This window comes from Actinia tenebrosa, unplaced genomic scaffold (assembly GCF_029948245.1).
Source record: "Actinia tenebrosa isolate PJP-AT-01 unplaced genomic scaffold, QUT_ActTen_1.0 PGA_scaffold0__85_contigs__length_37466705, whole genome shotgun sequence".
In the NCBI taxonomy this organism is placed as follows: Eukaryota; Metazoa; Cnidaria; class Anthozoa; order Actiniaria; family Actiniidae; genus Actinia; species Actinia tenebrosa.
Genome location: NW_028292569.1, coordinates 9909578 through 9926685, shown reverse-complemented (window position 1 = coordinate 9926685; position 17108 = coordinate 9909578). Strand labels below are relative to the sequence as shown.

General features: G+C 38.9%; 4 protein-coding genes across 6 annotated transcripts; 3 read left to right on the top strand and 1 right to left on the bottom strand.

The window, feature by feature from the left end:
• Positions 1–94: 94 nt before the first annotated feature.
• On the top strand, positions 95–6478 carry LOC148913427 (uncharacterized). 2 transcript variants are annotated; one of them, XM_089029554.1, is made up of 11 exons: positions 95–734; positions 1122–1709; positions 1974–2130; positions 2212–2446; positions 2519–3056; positions 3420–3633; positions 3897–4148; positions 4245–4416; positions 4739–4887; positions 5216–5410; positions 5484–6478. In XM_089029554.1, the coding sequence occupies exons 1-11, from the start codon at positions 423–425 to the stop codon at positions 5600–5602; spliced, it is 2931 nt and encodes a 976-aa protein (XP_088885680.1). In that variant the 5' UTR covers positions 95–422; the 3' UTR covers positions 5603–6478. The 2 variants fall into 2 exon arrangements, with proteins under 2 accessions (XP_088885680.1, XP_088885683.1); XM_089029557.1 differs by having other exon boundaries at positions 633–734; positions 1456–1709.
• Positions 4033–7024, bottom strand: LOC148913426 (uncharacterized). Of its 2 annotated transcripts, none has more exons than XM_089029573.1 (4): positions 6513–7024; positions 6164–6415; positions 5826–6068; positions 4033–4678 (listed from the first exon to the last, which is right to left on the bottom strand). In XM_089029573.1, exons 1-3 carry the CDS (start codon positions 6671–6673, stop codon positions 5837–5839), a joined length of 645 nt encoding a protein of 214 aa, XP_088885699.1. In that variant the 5' UTR covers positions 6674–7024; the 3' UTR covers positions 4033–4678; positions 5826–5836. The 2 variants fall into 2 exon arrangements, with proteins under 2 accessions (XP_088885699.1, XP_088885690.1); XM_089029564.1 differs by having other exon boundaries at positions 4033–4684; positions 6513–7018.
• An 824-nt stretch (positions 7025–7848) lies between these two features.
• On the top strand, positions 7849–11493 carry LOC116295960 (phosphatidylglycerophosphatase and protein-tyrosine phosphatase 1). Its single transcript, XM_031703918.2, has 4 exons — positions 7849–8144; positions 9252–9332; positions 9525–9716; positions 10392–11493. Exons 1-4 carry the CDS (start codon positions 7932–7934, stop codon positions 10521–10523), a joined length of 618 nt encoding a protein of 205 aa, XP_031559778.2. The 5' UTR covers positions 7849–7931; the 3' UTR covers positions 10524–11493.
• A 1411-nt stretch (positions 11494–12904) lies between these two features.
• LOC148913425 (uncharacterized) lies at positions 12905–16049 on the top strand. Its single transcript, XM_089029539.1, has 2 exons — positions 12905–15205; positions 15853–16049. The coding sequence occupies exon 1, from the start codon at positions 13416–13418 to the stop codon at positions 14874–14876; it is 1461 nt and encodes a 486-aa protein (XP_088885665.1). The 5' UTR covers positions 12905–13415; the 3' UTR covers positions 14877–15205; positions 15853–16049.
• The last annotated feature ends 1059 nt before the right edge of the window (positions 16050–17108 follow it).

The following is a 17108-nucleotide window of genomic DNA, read 5'->3' as shown; positions in this document are numbered from 1 at the left end:
GACACGTCACGCTTCATCACGAAATCACAAACGTGACATTACATAATCTTTTTAAAATAGCCATTTCTTTATTTGTGAGCTTAAAGGGCCACTTGGACGAAAATCGAACAAATTTCAAAACAAGTTGAAACTTTCAATAAGGAATCCTTGTGACCTCATTAATAACAGGTGTAAATGATTTCTTCGTATTCCAAGGGGAAGATCGAAAATTTGACGCTTTTTTTCCGTCCGCCATTAAAATCGTTGTATCAAGCAATCGGCTCAGGGAGAATGGGTCGAGTCGGAGTTGTGACGTCATTTACTCAACCAAAATCAAAACACTCGTGGCTAATGTATATGGAAAATTTGACAACTAGGGAAAAACTCTATCTTAAGGTATTCAAAATCGAAAATTTATTAGCCGCTGCTTCTCAAATTGAAGTATGCCATCTGCCCGTTGCGTTGTATACGGTTGCAGCAATGTTTCTGATAAAAAATCGGGAATATCAGTCCATTACTCACCGATCAGTAAACCAGAGTGTGACCGATGGAAGCGGTTCGTGCGCACCCATCGCGTGAACTTCAATCCTACTACACGATTTGTCATTTGTTCCGATCATTTTAAAGACAGCTGTTTTTCGAGAGCTTTTCACCAGGATGGAAGTCGGCGCCAGCTGGAAAAAGGAGCAATTCCGACCATCTGGGTTCGTGAAACTTCCAAAGAAGAAGCTGTTAGTGACAGAAGCCGCCGTCAGGTGAGTACAATTCCCCCAAACCGCAATATAAGATCTTGCGCAGAAAAATACTGAACGATCAGCCAAACGATATACATTAGGACAAACTTATTTTTCAAGAATCACATTTGTTTGCCTTATATAGCAACTAAAATGCTGATAAAATCCCTGAAATTCAGTCAAAGCAGGTCGTGGATGTCGCCATGCGATAGTTTTCGCACCTCATGAGCTGAGCAAATTTGCGAATAAATTATGATATCCGTGTTGAAAATATTTCGAAGAAAACAACCCGAGATAAATATCCGTTTTCTTGTTTGTTTGTGAATTATTTTGTGATTCTTTTGGAGAGCGTTGGAGTAAAATTCGATGTCACCCTATTCATAACTAATGCGGGGTTCTCCCTTACAGTCACTCAAAAAAATTCTTCATGAGTACGATCAAGTTCAGACTTCAAGTTCAGACTTGAAAACAGATAGTGAGCCTACCGACCAACCTACCGTCGCAGAGTTGAGTGAACAGGCAACAAACGCCACTGAAAATTCAGGAGAACTTGAAAAACATATTGAAATGGCTTCTGTTGAGCAAACAGAAATTCCAGATCAAGAAATGAGCAATGTTCCTGAAGGACAGCTAGACACTAGTCACCTACAGCCAGCAGAGTTGAGTGAACAGGCAACAAACACCACTGAAAATTCAGGAGAACTTGAAAAACATATTGAAATGGCTTCTGTTGAGCAAACAGAAATTCCAGATCAGGAAATGAGCAATGTTCCTGAAGGACAGCTAGACACTAGTCACCTACAGCCAGCAGAGTTGAGTGAACAGGCAACAAACACCACTGAAAATTCAGGAGAACTTGAAAAACATATTGAAATGTCTTCTGTTGAGCAAACAGAAATTCCAGATCAAGAAATGAGCAATGTTCCTGAAGGACAGCTAGACACTAGTCACCTACAGCCAGCACAACCCTCTGATGACTCGGGGAATACACAAAGGGTAACACTTACACATTGAGATCCTCACTTTTGAACTAAATTATTCAGTTTATGTTATTCAAGAATTTTCATCAATAATTATCAATTGCTTTTTATGACATAATCTGCAATTAACCATTGCAATGTAAATGCTCAAAATTTATTATGAATTACTGGATTGTTTTGTGTTTTGCTGACATTTCTTGTCTTTTTAAGTTTAAACTGCCAATAGGAGTAAATAAAACAATATTGTTGGATTGATTTTTTCCATATGTATATTTCATAGGAGACACAATTGGAGAAGACATATTGCAAGCAATGTCTTGAACTAAAACCAAACGTTAGAGCACTAAAACTCAGGTTAAACAGGTTGGAAACTACAAATTCCCTAATTACTGAGGCACTGGCAAAAGCAACTAAATCTTGTGCTACAAGGACTATAGGTATACTATGCTTTCATAGACTATCAGTTTCAAATGTTACTGTTCTTGTGTTTCAAATTTTTTCCATTCTTTTTATTACAGACTGTCAGACTGAAGATGTGTATATAGCTGAGGATGAAGAAAGTGATCAGGAAATGTTATCTGATGATCAAGAGGACATGTCTGATGAGTATGATGAAGAAATGAAGGAGGAAATAGAGGATGAGGTGAAGAAAGTCATGGAATGTACTGATGATGCCCCCATAGAGGATGAACCAGCAGATGGAATTGAGATAGATGATGATTCAGACTCTGACAAAGAAAACGTAAATGATAGGTAAGAAATGATAGATTTTCATTTGCCATATTGTACTGCTGGGCTAGTTATTCATTTTGATTTCTTTGTTAGATTGCGTACTGATGGAAAAGACTGCCGCCAACAACCCAAGGCTATTGTTTTCCTATCACATCTATTGATGCTTTTCCAAATCTGCCATCTTTGCAAGTCCCCAAACCCATCTGTCTCTACGATTCAGTCAGGCACAATGGTAACTGTAGAGACCAAGTGTAAAAGCTGCGAAAAGACTAATGTATGGTCAAGTCAACCTTTATTGATTGGAAAGTTCCCTGCTGGCAACATACTGCTGAGTTTTGCAATACTCACAGCAGGTGCTTCAGTGAAGAAAGTTCTACAAGTGCTGAGACATATAAATATTTTGATTTATAATGAGTCCACATACTACTATCATCAGAAGCACCTGCTACTTCCATCAATAGTCACCTTCTGGAGGAGTTACCAAAGAAATATTTTTAATCAATTAGATGGTGTTCCAGTTGAGTTAGCCGGGGACGGGCGGCATGACAGTATGGGTCATTCTGCAAAGTATGGAACATACACCATCTTCTGCTGCACAATTGGTCTGATAATAAATATAGTTCTAGTTCAGGTTAGTTCTATGTCACCGAAGTCATTGTTCATTACACAAAGACATGTGATAGACCACTTTATTCTTTGTGTAATGAATGTTCTGGTTGAGTTATAGTGACTATTAACAGTTTTGTATTTCTTTCATGGTTTTAATGCATTCTCTCTATTGTGAATCACACAAATATAAAAAAATGTTACATGACAAAAAGTAACCAAGCTAAAACAAAAGAAAGTACCGGTAGTCAAAATTATGCAAAGCAATGAGGGCAGTAAATATGAAAATAAAGTATAGTACTGAAGAAAAAAGGTGGATAAATGTGTATACCAAAAATGTCAAATTTCTGATATTTCTCATTATTTTTATTTGTTTTTATCTTAAAAGGCAAATGAAGCTGGTAGCAGTGCAGCAATGGAATTTCTTGGCCACCGACGGTCTATCTTATATTTGCTAACTAAAGGCATGATAATAAAGCAATATATCACTGACAGGCACACATCCATCACGAAGTGGATGAAAGAGGAATGCCCAAAGATATGTCAGCAAATGGGCAAGCCTAAGATTAATCACTTTTTTGATCTTTGGCATGTTGCAAAAAGTAAGTAGAATGTCTATGAAAACATACAAATAATAAACAAACAAACAAACAAACCAATGAAATGAATGAATAAATGGATGAAATGAAAAGAAAGATTTTTTCAACTAATTATGCAGAAGAGAAAAAATAAGTGGGAAAATAACACAGACATGTTAAAGGTCTGTTGTGACAAGAATTAAAAATTTCTTCATAGCCATTATGTATGTGAATCATTGAGAATGATATCATTGCTCTTATATAATAATCATGCTCTATAATTTTAGAAATAAAGAAGAAAATGCTGAAGTTAAGTAAAGAACGTGGTTGTGAGATTATTGGTCGCTGGTACAAGGCCTGCATCTCCCACTTCTACTGGTCTGCCATTTCCACACCAGTCCTTCTGGGAGAAGTTAAACTGGCTAAATTTCAAAGCTTTTTATTCCATATTATAAATAAACACAAGGATCTTCCAAACAAAATTTACAATAAGTGCAAACATGGAATCATCACAGTTCCCAAAGCATGGATGTTAAAAGGTATATAGTATAAAGTATAATGTAAATATAATCCTTGCAAAATAGATGAGACTAAAAAAATGGAAATTGACGAAAACTAATTGATGCTACTTCCAGGGTCAGAAGCATATGAAAAGCTCTATGATGCTCTTACAAAAGACAGTTTATGCAAAGCAATCAAGCAAGTATCAACTAATGCTCAAACAAGCTGCCTTGAGGGCTATCACAGTGTCATTAATCATTTTGCTCCAAAGATGTATGCATTTTCTTATCTTGGCATGTATAGCAGGTATGATACAAGAAATACTTCCTTTGATAAACCTTTAGGGACTATTCATTATTTATTGGAGGGGGATGAGTGAAAATGGAGTCTTCAAATTTTTCCAAGCCTGAAAAGTGTTTTTATCTATTCAGGATTATTCAAAGGAGTTACTTTTCTCCTTCCTACTATAGTTACCAACATATAAGAAAAAACAATGTATAAAGAATGAAAACCTCTTTTCAAAAATGTCCTACTCAATTATTCCTGTTAAAGAGTTCATCTTGCTAACCTTTGCCTGAAACAAAAGGAAAAAAAAAAGAATCAAGCATATTTTCCACTTTCTTTGAAGGACAATACTAGCTGCACTGCATTTCAATTACAATCTTCAACGTGATTCAAAAAAGGATGATCACGGAAATCCAAAACTCAAGGTCAAGTACATAAAATACAAATATGGCGAGGGAACAGTGAAGGAATCAAAAGTACCACAAAATTATGGTAGGCATCACTCAGGAAAGACACATCTGTAAAGAGACCAGTTTTATGTTTAATAAATGCTGCTGTGTTTTATGATCCCAGATTTATTGCACAGGCTTAGCCTGAGCATATAATTATGAAGAATGTACATTACCAATGTTTCAAATACCAAAAATTATTATGGTCTCTGTGAACAGCTTACTTATTATAACCAGGCTAAGCCTCTGGAAATAAATCTGGAGACATAAAATACAGCAGTGTCTATTGAACATGAAACTAGTCTATTGCTGTTAGTAAATATTTTTTTGATTATGTGATGGCATTAATGAATCAACACATTAATTTCTAGACTACATAAGTGATATCTACAGGACGTTGATAGAAACACCAAAAGCGGAGTTAAAACAAGTCAGAGACGAACTTGAAGAAAGTGTCCCTCAGCCATTGCATTCAATGTTAGACAAAGAGGACAAGGAAGCAGCGTTAAACAGATATAGACAAAGGAAAGAGAAAGAAACACAGATTTGTCCACCTACGTGCACAGGTAATTAGTGAAATCTAACATTTGTATTAATTTTTGATTGCACAAGATTATCAAGCTTTATTTATTTGTTTAGATGAAGAATTGCAAGCATTGCTCCAGCCAAGACAATCAGCCAGAAAAGCACCTAGCTGCAAAAATTGTGGCAATCCAATGAAGGGCCACAAGAGAGGGCAGTGTTCCAGCTCTAGCTGATCTATTACTCTATGCATTTATATATTGCATTGAAATTTGTCTTTCTTACAATTCTGTTATAGAGTACAAACACTAAAAGTGAAAACAGCACTGATTTAACAACAGCACTATCTAAGTTGCACACTTGGGATAAGCAACAAATGAGCCACATGTTTATTGGTGTTTGCACTCATTACAGGAGCAATTTTCATTTCATCTTTTACATAATATATTTATCACTTACGACATTTGATTTTATTCAGTTTCTTCATCGAACTGTAACTCTTCGTCCTCAAATTCTGAATCGGTATTTGTTTCTTCCTCTTCTTCATCTTCCTCTATAAACCCTTTATATGTCCCATGTTCTGAGGGAAATTCTGATCGTATGGCATTATATACGCAACAGGGCAAAGGCAGTCTTCTTAGATTACCGTCGTATTCCCATATGAGGCGATAAAATTGACGGTACGCAACTGATCTGAAAAATCTACAAATTAGGATATCAATTACTGTAATATTCATTAAAGATTGTTCACTATATATTATATATATAAGTATATACGTAGTAATTCACGCACTTACCGTGCTTCTGGTACTAGCCCTTGCTCTCTCATAACGACGTAACTTCGTCGTTTACGCGTCTTGAGACCAATTGCAGCCGTCTCTAAAACCCACTTGTCAAGGCATACGGACCTAAATCCAGGATGTTCGGTTATACAAGGAAGTTCTTCTTCAAAATCTTCCAATTTCTCCCTACAACGGTCAATGTCTTGACAACAAAAACACTCTGCTTGATTGGTGATCAAAGTCAGTGAACAAGCGGAGCAACTGCACCTACAGTACAAATATAAGAAGAATAGTTTGAGTCTTGATTAAAAGCATTGCACGATTTGATAACTGGTATAGCCAGGTTAATGTTTATATATCTTACCAGTGATTAAGTTGTATTTCCTTTGCAAATCGTTTCTTTAGCATTTCTTCTTCTTCCAGTTCTATCTCGAGTTCCCTCTGGTAAACAACATACTCTTCTTCGGTAGCAATCGGCTCTAGCTCCTCAGAATAGTTAAATTCATCAAATCCATGACCTTCCATGGTTTTCGAATACCAAATTTCACAAAACGACTATTATTCTTAAGATTGCGCTTACAAAAAAGCAAAAAAAACCTAAGCAGATACAAGAAGAAATGTATGGTGTAAACGCTGCTTCTACAAACGGGTTGAGTAAATGACGTCACAAGGAGGTTTCCTACGGAAGACCGCTGGCCGAATTGACTTTTGGCCGTGAACGAATAAATCAATGGCGGACACTTTTAAGACCTATTTTTTTGAACCAATATTCACACAAAAGGTAAATTTAAGGTTCGGATATTGTTTAATTAGTTCTATTGATTGTTTTGGAACCGTTTGTAGTCGCATAGAGGGGTTTTGAAATTTGTCCGAATTTTCGTCCAAGTGGCCCTTTAAACAAAATCGTATCTTTTCATTAGTGAAACTTATTAATTGATTTTGGAGAAATTATCAAAGAATTTGCTTCGCTGGGTTAGCTTTGGGTAGAAATAAGCGCAGGACTGGTGACTGGATTTGAGTCTTTATGGACATTTTAAGACAGGCAACCCAAACAAATTTACAACAGTTCCTTTTATCTTTCCTTCCTTCCTTCCTTCCTTCCTTCCTTCCTTCCTTCCTTCCTTCCTTCCTTCCTTCCTTCCTTCCTTCCTTGCTCCCTCCCTCCCTCCCTCCATTTTTCCTTGCAGTACGCATTGCGATCGGTTTTTTAAAACCATTATTTTCTCTTTTTCTTGCCCCCCTCCCCTTCCCCACAGATTCATTTAAAATTTCATTTATTTAAAAATCTGACGAATAATTTATTGCGGACCGTTTTAATGTTTAAAGAACATTTTGTAGTTACTCAGCTCGATTAGCTTTTTAGTTATTTTTACTTTTACTATAAACTGTAATTCTTACTACTTTATCACGTGACCCTCCCCCTCCCTAAATCGAGCAGTCGTGATTATTCAAAATTGTTCAAAATGACCTACACAAACGAAAAAAGTAATAAAACAAAATCTCAGCTGTTGACTTTAGGGGAAATGGCATTAAATTTAAGTCGTTTACGGGGGGAAAAGAGATAAGTTTCTCTTATGTGGGGTTCCTGTTTCTATAGCACAAGAGAGCACGAGATACTTTTGATGACTAGTTCTCAGTTTCTCTAGGTCACAAATAACACAGGATACCCATTACTACCTTTATTCAGTTTCAGTTTCAAGTTTCACTGAAACAAAACACTCGAAACCTCTTGAAATTCCACTTCGTTTGTTACTCTATATTTCCACATCTTGCTTTCTTGCCAATGCGAGACGCTAAAGTAGAGAGTGAATCTGTTTTTAGTTGGATTACAGTGTCAAATAACTTCATGATGTCGTCGGCGTTTTCAGCAAGGATTTTATTTTATCCAACTCTCTTGTGGAACGTGGTCATGGAGAGTAGTTCACGAAGATGGTACGACAGAATTGATTCTACTCTTATCTTAGGAGCTTTACCTTTTAAAAGCCAAACCAAACAGGTAAATATTATCAACATAAACTTATTTTGGCAGATATTTAGTTACAAAGCTACAAAACTCGAAATATTCATAAATTAATGTATTAAAGCTTTTTCCTACACATGTAAAAACTTATATTTTTTTCCTATTTTATTAGATTATAATTTTCATAAAATGATGATTAAGTTTAAGTTTATTAATATAAAAATATTTTAACACAAATATATAGTGTTTATTATAAGATATTGCTATATTTGTGTCAACAAAACAATTCGCCATTTAAGATAGATATTTATATTCTCCCTTAAGGATTATGATATTATAAGTATTATGGCGAGGAGAAATTAGATCTTCATCAAATTCACGTTAGCTTCCTTCTACTGGGACTTTTATTTGAAAGTGAAGGTTGTTGCGGAAAAAAACTCCCCTGTTACTAAATTAAGAAAATGCGTAACTTGTTGTTTTAAAAAATGAAATCAAAAGACTGTTTCAGCTTTACAGGCATGACAAGAAAGTTTTTCCATTTCATTTCATGTCCTCCTCACCCCTTGGAAATTCCAATCCCACTCTATGAAGGAAGTATGGATATTTTCTTGGACTACACAATATATGCTACTCAGACCCTGGGGGGTACTCTTGCCTGTTTAGGGTAGGGATGTGCCACTGAGCCCAATGAACCCTGACCCTGTTCCAGAGTAAAATCGCTGAAATTGATACCCTGGTCCAGAGCAAGATCGCTGAAAATCATACCCTGTTCCAGTATTACGAAGAGAGAGTGTGATTTCATATACCCTGTCCCAGAGCGAGCACAGTTTTGTATACCTTGTTCCAGAGAAAACGCTGAAAACCATACCCTGTTTGGCGACACGTACCCGTATAGCGAATATAGGGTAGTACCCTCCCCGAGACTCAGACCCTCCCCTATCCCTCAACGGGGAAGGAATGGATATTGTAACTACACAATGTACCTTTCTCAGACCCTCCCCACCCCTTGGAAATTGCAATCCCCCTCCATATGGGGGAGGTATGGATATTTTCTTGAATAATTTACACAATATTCCCTCCTCAAACTGTCTCTCACTATAAAAATTTAAACTGTGACAAATTGATTTTATGATTTTCTTGCAGCTTGTCAAAGAAGAAAAAGTGAAGGCAGTTGTCACATTAAATGAAGAATATGAGACAAAATACTTTTCGAACAGTGCTGAGGTAAGAGAGTAACATTTTGTCCAACTGTTGACATGATATTGGGGTAAATATAAGAACATACCATGCTAAACCATCAACAGTTTGTTAAATCGCATCAATGATAATATGTGATCACAATGTTACTGTATGCTCGTTCTTCATCAGTGATAATAGGAAAAATAAATTTTAGAAAATTAATTTATTTTGATTCAGGAGTGGTCAGCTTGGGGAGTAACGCAGTTGCGCCTTGAGACAGTTGATTTCAATAATGCACCACCACAGGAGATGTTAAAGAAAGGAGTTGAGTTTCTAGAGGATATGACGTCAAAGGGAAACACGGTGTATGTGCATTGCAAAGCTGGACGTGGAAGAAGTACAACACTAGTAGCTTGTTATCTTATGAAGGTAGGTTGATTTCTTTATGGCATAACCATGGCTCCATGTCAAAGTAGGACTTTATAAAATATAATAAATTTAAGGGCAGTTCATTGGTTCCTTTCACAGTTTCCTGCACCATCTTGAAAGGTAGTTGTGCATTTGCATTGAAGCAAGATGAATCTAAATCTAAATCTACAAAGCTTTTCACTGTTGTATCACAGCGTGAGACAATCACAAAAGAGCTACTGTAGGCTCCAAGTGAAGTGAAAGCCCAGAGGTCGAATTAGAATTTAGAAGTTGAATTTTGAGGAGGGAGGAAAACCGGAGAACCCGGAGAAAAACCCTCGAAGCACAAAAGAGAACCAACAAACAACTCTACTCACATACAACATCGAGATTGGGCCGCATTGGTGAGAGGCGGCACATCAGCAGCGCACACCACCGGTGCTTCCGGGTGAGGTTGCAATGAAAAAGACCTCTTTTAACACCTTGGAAAACCCAATGTCTCTATCCATGAAAAGATACTATAGGGAGATGCATGGTCTGAAATGGGATTTAAGGTCTATTGCCCTTTTTAGCTTTCATGAAGATAGAAACCAGATTGGCTTTTCTTGAGATTACTCCACAGATATAAATGAAAGCTAATTAAATTGTTTCAATCATTGTCTTATCCTTTGCTCTATATATTTTCTTGTGCTCTAGAAAATGTCAATGACGCCAATGCAAGCACATTCCTACATTCAGGCCAAGAGACCTCACATCCGACTTGGATCTCGACAATGGGAAGCCATTCATGAATATTATCAACAACTGACGGGCTCCAAGAGCCTCTGATTATTTCTTAATTCAGTCGTTAGGGCTGGACTGTCTATATGATTTGTATTTATCTTATATAATTAGCTATTTTTATAAACTACATTGGACTTGGATCTCAACAATGTGAAGCCATTAATATAACCAACAACTGGCTGGCTCCAAGAGCCACTGATTATTTTCAAATTCAGTCATTAAAGCTGGACTGTCTATATAATTTGTATGTAGTGTTTAAAAAACGAGTAGGAGTGTTTTATCAGGTATAAAAGCACGAGGCGTAGCCAAGTGCTCTTATACCTGATAAAACACGATCTACGCGTTTTTTGAACTGCTTAAAACACCCATGAACAATTTATAAGATTTTGGTTCAACTGGAGTCACCATACACGTCACGAACATAGAGATTTGACGTCACGGGCATGTGCAACTAGATTAAATAGAAGCTCCCACACATTGGGTATTGCGTGCCAAGGCAAAGACAGGAACGTTAGTCAAAGATCATTAGGGTTGACTATGACCTTGATGAAGCTCTATATCTTCATCTAAACTTGGATGCATACTTCATCCCTGATGAAGTCATCCTCATAGTATTCAAGTGGTCTTTATATAAAGATCACATGTGTCTTTATATGAAGACACATGTGTCTTTATATAAAATCACTTGAATACTAATGAAGAGGACTTTATCGGGTATAAAGGTTCATGCAAGTGACGTGTATGGTGGCTCCAATTGGACCATAAGCTTATGAATTATTAATGAGTGTTTTAAATCATATATAATTAGCTATTTTTAAAATCTTTTTGTATATACATTTGAAATTCAAAATTTGATTATTTAACTTCTATCTACTTTTGAAGCCTTAACAACCTTCATATCTTTTTTTATGAAATAAGTTATTCTTGTAAGTTATCATTTGTAGACTACTGAGATTTTCCTCATTTTATTTTTCTCTCAGTTTGTCATGTAATGTAGCATATTTTTATAATATATCCAGAATAATAAAAATCGTTTACTTTACATCGCTGACGACTTTTTCTTCTACATTATGCATTTTTTAAAGGTATTGTGACGTCATAGTTGGTGGATGATGTCGCTATGACGTCATGCCCTCGTAGGTTGCGATGGTTGCAGCACCTTTTACCTTTGTTTAAGAGACCAATGATCCGCTTAACGGTCTCATCCCACTTTCATTCCATATTGCTCTCAGTGCACTGTTTGATAAAACAGTTTTCTTTACACTGGGTCGTACCTATTGTAGAATTTGCAATAAACCATGCAGGTGATGAAATGTTAGAGAGAAGAATTGCCATACCCATTAGAGAAGGATAGTCACCTCAGGGAGAAGATTGTCACACCTCAGGGAGAAGAATGACACAACTCAGAGCAGCAGTAAGGGGGACTCGCGATCGATGCCAAAGATATACGGGTTTAACTCGCGGATTTACGAAGACGGGTACAGCAGATTTACGGGATTTCCCGCGGTGTGTCCTTACTGCTGCTGTGTTGGGAATCAAAGATAAGTGTTTATAAAAAATGTACGATATATATACGATGCATGAATGTAAAAAGTTCACCAATGACTTCTGTATAATTTGCCTAAGATCCAAAGTTAACATACCTAAGCCCAAGGGTTTCTGGTGTTGTGGTAAAAAAATGCAAATAGAAGACGACACGTCAGCACAGTGTTACGAGTGTGGTAAGAATATTCGTAATGCCGTACCAAATGCTACCAGAGAGCAGTATTACGCCAATGGAGGTCGTAAGAAGACCCCATATAAGAGAATAAAATACTTTAGGGACTGGATGAGTCATATCCAAGGTTATCGACCGGTATATTTAAACAACGAAGTAAAGAAGAAAATCATAGACCATTTAGAAGAACCAACGCCACAAAGCCTACGGAAAACGCTGAAAAAATTAAGACTAGGGAAATATTACAAAGACATCTCTTACATTTTGTCTGAAATTACCGGTAAGTCTATTCCTGAGGTTTCTGATATGACAAAAGCCGAGTGGATGTTTTGTCGGCTGGATAAGGATATTCCTTATTATCCTGACGTAATTTACGAAATATTTTACAAAATTGACCCCAACCACCCCCTGTTAGGATGGATTCCGAGGCGACAATAACATATTACGCGTAATAATTCACTGAATTCATATTACGCGTAATAATTCGCCAAATAATTCATATTACGCGTAATAATTCGCCAAATAATTCACTGAATTTATATTACGCGTAATTTCTAGACTGACGTTCGATATGTAAATAGAATCCCGTCACGATATTTACTGAGCAAGCTTTCTTTGAAGCTCTTCTTTCGCTTCTTGGTAGATCTTTTTGCGAGATTCCTCGGAAAGATCTTTTACGACTGTTTTTTTGTTCCTTATGTCCGACTTTAATTTCTCGTATTTGTCTTCTTCGGTCAGAATAAGCGAGAATTCTACGTCGTCTATCTTTCTGTCACGCAAAGCCTTTGAGACAAGGTCGGTAATAGTATTTACTTTAGCCCTAGACAGAGCTATTGTCGTGTCATGCTTGGATATTTTCGTGGATAGCTTTTTCATAATACCCGTAGCAACAGCAGAAATAATACCACAGGTTGCCCCAACGCCGGCCAAAGGAACTCCAACGATTATTCCCGGCCCAGTAAGCGAAGTAGCAACGCCAGAGCCCGTTAACACAACGGATATGGATCCTGAAGTTATCGCAATCTTATGTAGCGTACTCCGGGCTCTGACGTATTTCTTCCTAACTTTTTCGTAGTGTTTTGCTTGTCCTTCCAAGTAAGCCAGGATTAAGTTTGCTTTGTTGAGCCTAAAGTTTTCAGCGTTTAATTCGTTAGGTCCCTCCTTAGGTAAATCAGGATAAAGTGGAGGTGCTGATGGTATAACATCCATTATATATACTAATGTACGACGCTTTTGGGAATAACGTAGAGGAGCAGCCACATCACGACAACAGGGATTATGCCAACTGGAGAGCATTTAGGAAGATGTTTCCGCATGCAGACCCTAGTAAGTTCGAAAGAAGACCCGATGGGATTTACTATAACGGCGAAAGAATGTACAGCAATACGGACTTGGAGCCGCATGAGGAGAGGAAAAAGGCACAGCATTTGCCAATAACGAAGGAGGCACCCGTGCATAAAGCGCCCAATTTTCCTAGAAACTTATTGTTAACCACGGAAGATTACCCATTTTACGATGCTGAAGGTGGTGTAAACGACTTTGAAACGATGGTAACGTTCCTGAAGATTTCAGTGGGTAGGCAATCATTTGACGTAGTAGTAAGGAATATCTATGGGGATACGATGTTAAAGCATACGTCGGGTAAAGAGGCCAGGGAATGGTTAGCAGGACCCAATATGCGATATTGGCCGCAGCAGTTAAACTTTGCTGTCTGGGCCGCCACTAAAGGTTGTGGCGTTGCCGCGGATATGTTTCACGTTCCGATCATGCGGTTTCACGTTGCCTTTACGGTAAGGAGGTTGTTGAAGGAGCTTAACGTACCTTTACCGGGAGATAAGGCATTTAATCCAATGAATAATCGATATAACGCCGCAGCCCTAGAAAGGTTAATTAATGAGTTCAAACCACAGCAAAGAGACTTTCGTTACAAAGAGGGTAAGACGCATGGCCTTGGCATCGTTTACGTTTGGGGTGCCAACGGTGAGAAGCCGGCCGATTATGGGCATCAGGAATACCCAAGTAATGAGTTAGAGTTCGGTGATATGGGTGGTGATAAGAGCAATAATTCATTAATTACCAGAATCCAATCGAACTACCTCGGCACTTGGGATCCATTCGTGTTGATGAAAGGAAAAGGTTTAAGGAACCTAGCCAGGATTAACCGCAGCATTGAAGCATTCGTGTACTGCATCTTAGGAGCGCAGGTAAATACCCGCAGCCCCATCGTTGGATCCCAAGGTGCTTCGCGGGAAACGCAAGAAGAATTCCTAACTTTATTTGAGTCAGCAATAATAGAGAACGACATATCCAAGTCGGTGCAGAGATATCAATTAGCGGTGCAGCAGTCTAAAGTGCGACTGGATTACGCTTTATCGCCTGGTTGTTGGTTAATGCCGAGTAATTTAGTCATCAACGCCCATTCCGTTGTGGGTTATAACAACAAGCTGCAGCGAGCTACTAAGGATATGAAGTTTGGGGTGAATGACGTGAACTCTGACACTCTTAGGAACATTCCTCACTTCGTAGAGAAGCCAAAAAAGTCACACGAAGCGAAGCTACCCGTAGTTAAGAAACCATCAAAGAAGGTCCTGCCTACGATACCTGAGGAATACGACCATAACTTACTAAAAGCCGGCTTAGCCGCCGCGGGTGTTGGTCTGAGTTATTATATATGGCGATGAACAACCCCTACGTAGCTGGAGTAGATTGTGTTTATACGACTTACACAGGCGAGAAAAAATACACCCAGGCGTCTTGGGTGGACGTTGAGGGTATGTCAGTGAATTTAAACTACTCAGGAAAGAAGTTGATAATATGCAGTATTTGCATTGGTACGGCGAGTGATGCAAACGTAGGATTTCGTTTCTGTGACGATAATGGAGTATTACAGCCCATGCGCACGAAGACAAACAACAGAGAGCCCGTACATTTCTCAGTAGAACCGACCGACACCAGCACCGAAAATCTCTCGGTTTGGACTTTACACATGGTTACCGATTGCCACGGGAAGGTAAAGTTGCAAATACGCGTAGATGACACGGCGTCGGCTACGGTAAATAGCATAGAAGATCAGAGGGATCAGCCTTATAATCACGCAACCATTAGCACTCTTACGGTGTTAAGCCTCTAAGATGACGCCTTTTATGCCTAGAATATATGAACCCACACATAAAGGAATATTGGTTTCTTCATGACTTAGAGGAGAGAAAGTACAAAAATGATAATTGGTACGACGCCGGATTGTGGGTAAAGGTTGGGGGCTTAGGAATGATAATATGTACTATTAGCATTAACACGGGGTGGAGTTGTAATGCCGGCTTTAGAATCGTAGACGAGACCAATACCCCATTGGCGCCTTATAGGACAAAAGGTAATAGGCATTCAGTCCATTTTTCGTCGGAACCCAATCCATTTAGCGAAGAAGATCTAACGCCCATAACTTTTCATATGATAGCTAATTGTCAATATGCAAAGCTTCAGGTTCGCCCCAGCGATGCCGCCAACTCTGGCGCCAACCCCGGTAACCTCCGAATAAATGGTAAGCTTGAAACGGCTGTAGACGCTGCTTGGTGTCATAAGGCCATTAGCACCATGAGCGTCTTACCTTTAACACCAAATTATCAGCCCGGGGCTAATACCATATTTACTTATCCCCAGCCGAGAATGCCCAGGGCCCCCAATGAGAAGGACAAGAAACCATCTAAGAAGGCGGCGCCTGTCGGATAGGAGTTACCTCTTCATCTTCTTCAGGAGTACCACTCCAATAGCGACGACCAAGATCCAAATGTTATTCCCCACGAACTTTAACAGTTCGCCGCCGGCCCTAAGTGCCAAGGAAACGACCGAACCCAGCAGCCCAGGAAGACCGGCTGCCATCTTTTTTCCCAAGTCCGTCAGCCCATTGCCTAATTTCTTTACGCCCGCGCCTGTAGCCTTAAGCGCGGATAGGATGACTCCTACTACGCTCGAAATAGCAACCGCAAATGCCAGCGGAATACCATACTTCAAAAGGGCTCTTTTTACCTTTTCCTTGGTGGTAAGCCCCAACTCTTTTTCCAGGTTTTCCTTTTGCGCTCGCAATTCCGCAACTCTCTCCTGAAGGGTTTCTGATTCCCTTTGGGCAGCCTCCCTTTCTTCTTCGGTACGAGTTAGGTCCGCAATTATTTCCTGCTTTTCGGATATGTTTTTTTCCAGGTCTTCGATGGCCTGAGTTTTTTGCTGGATTTGCTCTTCTTTAATGTTGATTTCAGCAACTAACTGCCGCCGCTCCACCAAAGAACCCTCTATGGTGGTTTGTAATTTCCTAACTTCCTCCTGACTCATGTTTAGGTCCTGCAGAGCAAGGCGAAAAGCCTGTCGAGCTGTATCCCTTTCATCTAAAGCCTTTTCGGCTTCTCGTTTAATTTGCAGTATGCTTTCGTCTTTACTTTGACCCAGCCGCAACAATTGTTTTTTATAGCTTGACTCCCTTTCCTTTAGCGTTTTTTCTAACGCCGCCGTCGGAGCATGTGATTTCTTAGCCTCCTCCAACTCCCTTTCTGCTTTATCCCGATCACGTAAAGCCTGATCTAAGTGTTTCGTCATTTCTTCCATTCTTACGTCTCGTTGACTAAACTTCTTCTCAGCATTAGCAAGTAGTCGACTTTGCTTTTCGTACGCCGCCTCTTTTTCTTCCAGCGCCTTTTGCAGTTCGATAGCGCGCCTTTCTAGCGCAACCTTTTCATTCAGGGTTTGCAACCTTTCTAACATGCCCCTAGTAGCCTGCTGAAAGCCTTTTAATCTTGAGACGTCGCCCCTAACGTTGCCCTCCTCATCAAAGAGGTTTTGCGGTTTTGTCCAGCGGTCTTTGTCGGGAAATCTTAAGTCTTGGACGCTTATGAGGACTTTGTTTCCCTTTTCCGTAAGCTTTACGT